Raw genomic sequence first — 9,139 nt, 5'->3', positions numbered from 1 at the left:
GGGACTCTCGGGGGGTGATCTGCACCCACACATCCAGAAGGTCCCTCTGGATGCAGCACAACCTGCCAGCCTGCTGTGCCTGCACTCCTCATGCAGACCCGGATTGATGTAGAAGACGCAGCCAGGCACAGCCCACAGGTCCTGCAGCGGACGTGGCCGGGTTGTGACTGTCCCTGCCCAGCAACACTGGCCCAGGTGCCATGCTGTGGCCAAAGACCACCTTCTGCATGACCCTGACGGAGCACGTGCCCGCGTATGGGGCACCCACAGCACCATGGCCTGGTGGGGATGCTCCTGTCCCACCTGGCACCCATCCCCTCTGGAGCTGCTCCAGCTTGTGCTGGGAGATGTGGGGTCTTGGCTCAGACAGAGAGAGACGGGGCAGCCCAGCACTGCTTGAGGAGCGGCCAGTATTCCTCCCAGTGCCTGCTGGGACGCATCAAAGAGCAGAGGAAGAGCTGTGTGGGGTTAGCACAGTGCAGCTTTATTTCCATGGTGGGGGAAGAGGTTCTCCCCCATGGGCTCAAATCCCTTAGAACAAAGCTTCTTAGTGGCCTGCAGCCATGACCCACCATGGCTTTTGCTAGCCCCGTGGCTAGCTGCAGCACCCCTACTCAACAGGCATGGTTCCCACAGAGGGGCAGAAGGACAGCCTTGTTTTCCCCTCGACTACTTATACAGCCCCTCTGATACCCAGATGCAGGATGGCCAGGGAAGGGCCGGCCACCCCCAGCGACCCCCTGGACATGGGGAGGCCACCCAGATCCTGCTGGAGCAGGGACTGGCCAGAATGGGATACCGGTGGGAGGCTGCCAGGCTTGGGCTGGCTGAGGAGCAGCTCCCAAATGTCGTGTGGGACCTTTGATCCCTCCTGGGATCCCAGCAGGGCCACCCAGGCAGGTCTGCGGGTAGCTGCGTGGTCGCACCTCGCTCAGACCATTTTCACCAGTTGGGCAGGGACAGGTCACTACGATGTAAAGCGAAGAGCAGGCTGCAGGGCTGGATGCCAAAAGGGGGCTGCGCATGGCGGCGGGGTGGGGTGGGGGGGTCTCCATCTCCCCCTCACTTGTGGGGGGGGGGGCACTTGGGGCTGCCACACAGAGAGGAACAAAGCCAGCACTCGGGTCTGGTGCCTATAAACCCCCTGACAGACACGGCTCAGCTACAAGGGACACGCACACGCACACGACCACGGTCAGCGCTCGCCGGAGGGCGCAGACGAAGGCGACGTGGGGGGCAGGAGGAGGTGGGGGTCAAAGCTCTGGCCTGGCACCAGGCAGAGCCACCCAGACCAGGAGCCCCGTGGGCCGTGGCCGAGGGCAGGTCCCGCCGTGCCCTGCCCCATCGCCTCCTGCCCCTCACCGCAGCACGCGACGCTGCCCGGGGGGCACGGCGGGCAGCGGGGACCCCGCGGAGTCACATCACCCCTCCAACACACCTCTCCAAGAGTCCCGCAGACCGCGAAGAGAACTGAAAAGTGCTTAGAAAAGAGAGAAACCCCTAGAAAACCCACCCCGGACAAGAGCTCGACCTCACCTCCCTGCCCAGAGCATCCCTGCTGGCCCGGGGCAACACCACAGAGGAAGGGGGGGCCGGGGCCGGGGCCAGCTGGGGTGGGAGGCACACAGAGCACCCAGGCTCGCCCCATCCCTGCCCTCTACACCAAGGCGTAGTCAAACTGGCCCCTCTCCAACCCCTCCTTGTGGTCAGTCCAGGAGGAGGCGGGCATGCGGCTGTAGGGGTCCAGCAGGATGCGAAAGCAGCGCACCATCAGCATCACCAAGAAGACCAGGAGGAAGATGACAAAGGCAAAGACGGTTTTCTGCTCGGCATCCATACCCGCAGTGCCGGCTGGGTGCTCGACCAAGGAGGGGGAGAGCAGTTCATAATCCATCGTCGATGCATCATTCATGGTAGAGGCAAGGAGCGTGCGGGCAGGGCGCGTTCGGCTGCGCCGGCGCCCGGGCAGCCAGCTTCAGCCTCCCGCTGTGCCAACGCACCCGGAGCACAGGTTACTCCATAGCCACCGGCGATGCTACGCCGAGCTCGGGATTCACTCCTGCCCCAGCCAAGAGCTCCTGGAGGGGAAAGCAGAGATGGTGAGGGAGGAGGAACGGGCCACAGGCTACACCAACTCTACTAAATAACCAGGGGCAGGGAAGCTCGCAAGTGGACCCCTGGTTTTCTAGTAAGCTCAAGAAGCCACTTGCGAGGGGCACAAAGGCGCGGGATGGGTGGGCAGCCCAGAGCACCGGTGCAGAGCTTGCCTCTCCGGTCATAAATCCCCAGCAATCTGCTGGAGAGGGTGCCCACCTGCCAAGGCTAGTGCTGCAGGACCCTTTTGGACCAGGTGCCCTGAATCATAGGAGAATTCACACCGAAAAGGACCTCAGCTGTGGAGCCAGAGTGGGCCGCTCAGGGCTTTATTTAGTGTGGTCCTGAAGTTCTCCCGAGACAGACACGAGCTTAGAGTTTGCCCGCTTCTACTGAGGGACACGTGTCCAGCCGCTGTATTTCCCTTGGCACAAGGACTGCCTTTGGTTTTGCACCAGGTCTAGAAGGAGCTGAGTCCCAATGGAGAAGGAGCGCACCTACCTCACTGCAGCTGCATGGGGACACTAGCATTGCTATTGCAGCAGAAGGAGGAGAAGGCTGTGTCCAAACAGCCACGTCACTGAGGAAAGATCTCCAGGGTCCAGCTTTCTTGGGCTAGGGATGCAAAGCAGAAGGACAAAGATAGCAAAAGAGGTTAAAAGAACCACAGTCACTAGGGGGTCATAGCAAAACACCACAAGGCACCTCTGAGGTTCTCAGTCTCTTGTCAGACCAGCTCTGAATGGAGTTTACCTGGGACAACATCCACGCCAACCTCCCCTTGCAGCATCCTGGAGCCTGAGTGCTCTCAGTGCTGTGGAGACTCCAGCAAAAAAAAAAAAAAACCCACTGGGAGATATCAGGAAACAGCCAAAGCATCCCCCTGCCCTCTCCCAGGCAGCAATACTGTCTGTCCGGGAGCAATATCAGCGGGGAAGTAAAAGGCAGAGCCCAGCCCCGAGGCCAAGGCACCCAGATACAGACCAGAGCAGGTTCAGCGTGGGTCTCATGCTGAGGACCTGCTCGCTTTCCTTTATCTGCAGTTTCTGGGACACCATGAGAAACAGTGCTTGCAAGCTTTAAAAATAATCACATAGCAGCAAAATAAAGGGCAAGAGCAGCAACAAGGTGAGCACAGCTGCTCTCTGGTTTTTCACCATGGTTATTTGGTACTCTCCCTTCCCAGACATGTCTCTCGTGTCTAGACCAGACATGGGGTGTTCTTGATAGGTGTCTGTACAGCACTGGGCAGCCCAGCCCTGCTGTCCGTGGGGACAAAGCACCACCATAAAACCCCCTGTCCATGGGGGTGGCGAGCCCTGAGCTGGCATCCCTGCATCAATATTTGGCCAGGGTATCTCTGAACCCCCAAACACTGACCACCCCAAACCAGCTGGCTTGACACTTCCACTACCACCAGCTTCCCAATTACTTGCTGGGGCTCCAGGTGTCCTTTGGGGCTGAGCAGGGGACTTTGTCCTGGTTTGTCATAAGTACCCTATTGCAGGGAAGTACCCAGAGCAGTTCCCCAAAGGGGAACTGTACCTAAATCCCACGGCACGTTAAGTTGGCCACCCCTAGTGTGACTCCATCCAGAAGCCCCTCAGATTGTCAAGCTTCCATCATGCTGGGGTTTATCCCTCCCCTCCCATATAACCCCAACCGAGCACGGCGAGCAGGGTATGCAGGGATAAGTCAAATAAGGTTCCCACGGCACAGGTACCGCATCAGGAGGGCAGGAGGATGGGGATGAGGGAACTGAGCTGGAGAAGCTTCCACCTCGGCAGGGAGCACTTGGATCTCCTGTCCCCAGCCAGCGGGTGATGGCTTCATGTGCCCTATCTAGGGGAGGAATACCCATCCATGGAGGAGCATCGATGGGACAGAGCATCCTGCTCCGCTCCACGGAGGTCTTTGGGAAGAGGCACAGCTCTCTACAGCCTCCATCTCCTTGCAGAGCTCCTAGTGCCCTGGGAACCCTCAGGAAGCCCCTGGGCTTTGAAAGCATGGCACTGCTGGAGCACCGCTGCCTCCCCGCTAAACATCTCTGTGCTCGGGGGAGATTCATGCTTCCCACGGACACATCTGGGTTAAGAAAAAAAAAATCCCTCTTCACGGTTCTCGGTGCCAGAGATGCTCAGGAAAGGCCCTGCTGCAATATAAGGGACCCAAGCGCAAACAGTGTATCTGGAGGTGCCCAACAGGCTCACATCAAAAGCGCAGGGAGGAACAGGCATAGCCAGGAAAAATACAAGATTTTTCTGCAAAATAGTATCCCCAGTATTATATCCTATAGTATTCAGGATAAAGGATTTCCCTCACATTTGGGATGTGTTGCTTTTTCATTATTGTGTGAAGAATCAGATCTTAATTTCCCAGGAATTTTGAGCAGAGCAAAAAAATGCTGATAAGACAGTTAAACGAAGGCAGCTGTTATTTAAGGAACATTTGATTGAATTTTATTAAGATTCATGTTCCCTTAGTAACTAAAAAGAATACATGAGCAAGGAAATTGCTTAATAGGGACAGAACTCACAAAGGAAGAGGATCACTGTCAACAATTCAGCAACGCTGTGGTGAGATTTTTCTGGGTATGAAACACGAATTAAATGTTAATTTGGGAATGGCAAATATCTAATGAGATATTTATTTAAAAAGAAGTATGGAGCAGTGTTTACCGATGCAGGATGCCATCTGGTATGGAGGGCTCACCCTTCCCACTGCAGACACCTCCAAACCGAGAATCTGAGTGGGCAGGGAAGGGAGGTTATGGGCTCTCAGCAGGGATGGGGCTGCACAGCACTGGCATGACTCAGCCTGCTCTCTGGACTACACCCAGACACTCCTGCTAGCGCCAGCTTATTCCACCCTTTAAGTCCTTGCAGGATTTTGACCAGGAGTCAAGACCTAGAGATAGGTCGTGGATGGGAAAGCACAAGAGCCTGGAGAAGAGAAGGCTGCGGGGAGACTTTCAATATCTAGAGGAGGCTTTTAAGAAAGATGGAGATGGGGTAACGGCTTTAAACTAAAAGAGGGGAGATTCAGACTAGATGCAAGGAAGAAATTTTTTACGATGCGGGTGGAGAAACACGGGCACAGGTTGTCCAGAGAGAGGTGGTTGATGCCCCATCCCTGGAAACATTCAAGGTCAGGTTGGACGGGGCTCTGAGCAACCTGCTCTAGTTGAAGGTGTCCCTGCTTATGGCAGGGGGTTGGACTAGGTGACCTTTAAAGTTCCCCTCCAACCCAAACAATTCTATGATTCTAAGAAGTGTCCAAAGCAGAATCAGAGCCTAGTTAGAGAAAGCAACTGAGAAAGTCTTCTGTGCCAGCTGGAAAGCAATTTCTGGATACTAACATTTTGGGTATTGCTTACGTCCAATTTACAGTGGAGTAACCTTGCTCAAAAAAATCTGTTCCTCCTTCAAGCAGTTTACTCCCACGATCAAATAAAAGATAAAGCCGGTAGCCTTGGCAAAGCCGTGCTTTGCTCTGCTTCAGTGCACAATCCAGGCGCTGTGCAGCTGGTGCGCAGGGGACGGTGAGCAGGGAGCCCAGCTCTGATCTGGGGTCCAAGTGATAAGGCAGCTTCGCAAGTCATGGGTAAATTTGTCTCAGGGTGCTGGGAGGTTAAGTCAGCTTTGCAACACCTGGCACTGAAAGGTGTGCGTTTTATCAGCAGGAATTAAAAAAGATCAACATGATTTGCACAATAAAGCCGAATTGCACCAGAAAGGCTTGATCTGCTCAAAGAATGAAGCTGGAAGGTGACATGAGCCACAGTGGAGCGGGATTTAATTGCATGGTGTCGTGGATGCAGTCCAACAACTAGGGAATTACTCAGTTTACACACTTTTAAATATACCTAACTTAGTACTTTTATAACCAAAAATAGACATTTACAATTATATAACAATGAGAAATGACACTGATGTCTTAAAAGGAGAAAATGGAGCTAGTTTTGATGGAGGAGGGCTAGGAGGGGCTAAAATGCTTAAATTCAAAAGAAGCTTTCTTAGAGACCAGAATAAAATGACTGCACACAGCATAAGAACTGGAGCAAATTCATTAGGACGGTGCTAAAATAACCCTGCTTTGAAAAGCACAACCCTACTGTTGCCCCCCCTACAAATCTGAGACATCTAGGAGAAAAATTCAAAAGACAGATGCATTCAGGGTCCTGGGAATGTCTAACAAAGATGGTTTTGTGGCCAAAATGAGCAGGGCAGGGGAGTAGTGTAGCATAAACACTAATACAGAGCTCCGGCAAAGGGCTGAGAGCTCATCTGCTGCTCCGTGGGAGCCCGGGGTCTCACAGGAGCCGGCTCCGTGTGCTCCCCTTGGCTAATATTCATTGCGTCGCTGCACAGGGTGCACAACCGCCTGTTGCAACCAGACAGCAAACGCGATCGCCAGAGAGATAGGAAAGCAAACGCCCTCGCGAGGATTGCAAGCAAACGAGTTTCTGCCTGAGCAGGAGGATTTCTAGGACCTGAGCTCCTTAGAGATGGGAAAAGGCTTTACTTGCAAGTGCAGCAGGGCTGTGGTCCTCCCTCCGTCGTCGTTCCACTTCTGTGCCGCCAAAGCAAAGGGTCCGTCTGTCCGAGGCGGGTCCGCTCGCCCCTGCTAGGATGGAGGCAGCGGGGCGCCTTTCTGGGAATTGCACCCTTGTGCTTGGCACCGTTACACGGAGCACATGAAGCAGCTGAATTCTTTGCAGGGTTTACATTGCCTTTTTAAGTAAATGTTGCTGCTGGGTCAAACAAATGAATCCCACCGGGTTACTGCATGGTTGCCAGCGTAAAAGCACAACCAGAGGCTCTGCCAGGGGAAGCTGAACTTCCAACGGGATGCAGGCCCCCCGAGCGAAGAGCTGCGCTGTGTCCTCGGAGGTATTTCTGCACCATATCAAGGCACGTTGTGAACCTCCCGGCTGGCAGATGCTGAGAACACAGGGCCGTGTTCTCCAGCTGCTTTATGGGATGCGCCCTGGACCTCTGAGCAAACAGGGCTGGGACTATCCAGATGGATTTCTGTCTTCCCTTCCTACGCATCCCAAAGCCAAATTGCTGCTTTGTCCCTGGAAACCTGCTCCTGTCTTTGCCACCAACTGCTGGTGCGGGGCTCAGGAAGGGGCCATCTCCTCCATTCTTCCTCAGCAGACAGCCAGGCCCAGCAGGAAAAAAGTTGTCTCTCCCTTCAAGAATCCAGTCTGCTGGGAGAGCAGTGTGTGCAACCTCGCCTTCCCACCTTCCCTCTTATTGCTGCCGGGGAGGCACCCGAGCCTTAACCCCCAACCCTCCGCTGAACGTCCCTGGCAGGGACAGACCCTCCTGTCCCCGCCGAGGTGGGTGCATATGTTGTACAGACAATTCTGTGCCGCAGGAGGGATGCTGAGACCCCCCCACTCTGCCTTCAGCCTGGCTGTGTCTGAACCACCTTCGGGGTGCATCTCACCCTGGCCGTCCAGGCAAACACCAGGCAGCTGCCCAGGGACAGGCAGTGCCAGTCTCTACCAAAATACCACAGCCAACATCTGGGCACCCTGTCTGTTAATGCTTGTTACCTACAGCAGGGTCTTGGGGTCTCCTTCATGAACCCTCTCAGCCCTTCTCCATCACCCGGCGCGGTGAGGGCTCAGCGTGTGGATGGACAAGGACGTATGGGGCCCAGGAGACATCCTGCCATGGGTCTGGACCAGCTGCCAGGACCCATGCCCAAGGAAGATCCCAAGTCTCAGCATGATCTCCCAGTTGGTCTGATGTAGAGAGGTGTCCCCTCCCGCTCTAAAGCCTGCTCGCAGCATCTCTCTTCAAGCACCTTCCACCACAAGGAACGGCAGGACAAGCTGGGACTCCAGCCCATCCCGGCACGTCTGTACCCCAAACCCTGATGTATGAGCTTGGCCAGTCTTCTGCTAAACCAGCCCACAGCTAATGAGAAGTCCACCTTCTCCATCACCGCTTTTCCAAACCCATGCCACCACCGTGGAGGGGCTCTCCCAGCACGGCAGCTCTGCTGGGCAGGATTGCAGCCATGGCCAGCAGCTAGGGGAAGATGAGCAGACCATGGACACGTAGGGGAGAACCGAGCAGATCAGGCCAGGGCAGGAGCGTGAGACACTGAGTGTGAGGGATGTCCCAGCCACTTTTTTTGCAAGTGAAGGGGGCAACCCTTCAGCCAAGGGGGGAGGTTTAGCCCAGCCCCAGCTAAGCAGAGGTGCTTGCCCCCACATCCCAGGCTCTGTGATCCCTGGTCGCCCTGGGGGTACACGGGAAGCCCACCCAAATGCAGGGCTCGGCAGCACCCCCTTCACATGCCTCCTCTCTGTGGTCATCCCAGCACTCACGGAAATCCCACCGCTGCCAAACTAAGCCACCAGGGAAGAAGCTAAACCCCCAGGAAAGGTTGCTCCCACCCCAAAGCCCAGCCTCCCGCCCTTTCCATCCGGCCTTGACAACCGCCATCAGAAGATATACCGGACCCCAGCACCGGACAAACAGAGTCAGCCCCATCTCCTGAGCCCACCACCGTGAGGGGTGGGCTGGTCCCTGGCAGCCAAGCGCAGAGGGAACGACCCTCCCCAGCTCTGCTCCCCATAGCATGAGCACTCAAGAGGGGATGGGGCACGGAAGGTACCTGGCTGGCATGGACTCCCGGCTCCATCACTTGCCATCTCGAGGGAAGAAGCAGCCGCCTCTCTCCCGGAGAGCGCACAGGGAAGGCAGCTGCTCTTCACTCACGCTGGAGCGGGTTCCTATGGCGATGCAGAATCAATTATAATAAAAGGTGGAGCACAGCAATTGGAGATGAGAGAAGTTTCGTGAGCTGCCTGCCTGGGAAAGCGAGACCGTGGGAGAGCGCAGGGCTGGGGGCTGAGCCTGCCTTCCTGGATCCCTGTGTTCCCCCCCAAAAAGCCCCTCTAATCCCCAGGGCAACGTGCCTGCATCACTGCCCCTCCAAGACATCCAAGACCCCTGTCTAGCCACGGTGTGGACCTGTTCATGGCACCTGCTGAGCAGAAGATCATTGCACATGCAAATCC

At 55.8% G+C, this 9,139-nt stretch overlaps 1 protein-coding gene across 2 annotated transcripts in view; it reads right to left on the bottom strand.

Annotated features, from left to right (window-relative positions):
- Positions 1-463: 463 nt before the first annotated feature.
- The window catches only part of CTXN1 (cortexin 1), a 43,351-nt gene continuing 34,675 nt past the window's right edge, over positions 464-9,139 (bottom strand). Inside the window, exons 2-4 of one of the 2 annotated variants that reach the window (XM_030033437.1) lie at positions 8,734-8,851; positions 2,596-2,709; positions 464-2,078 (exon numbers count right to left, since the gene is read on the bottom strand). In XM_030033437.1, the coding sequence (XP_029889297.1) occupies positions 1,658-1,912 (255 nt within the window). In that variant the 5' untranslated portion in view covers positions 1,913-2,078; positions 2,596-2,709; positions 8,734-8,851 and the 3' untranslated portion in view covers positions 464-1,657. The remainder of the gene's footprint in view (positions 2,079-2,595; positions 2,710-8,733; positions 8,852-9,139) is intronic. The other variant, XM_030033436.1, reaches the window with a different exon arrangement.

Source organism: Aquila chrysaetos, chromosome 12 (genome assembly GCF_900496995.4).
Source record: "Aquila chrysaetos chrysaetos chromosome 12, bAquChr1.4, whole genome shotgun sequence".
NCBI classification, from domain to species: domain Eukaryota; kingdom Metazoa; phylum Chordata; class Aves; order Accipitriformes; family Accipitridae; genus Aquila; species Aquila chrysaetos.
Note: the sequence above shows the minus strand (reverse complement) of the source record. Positions and strands in the feature narration are given on the sequence as shown.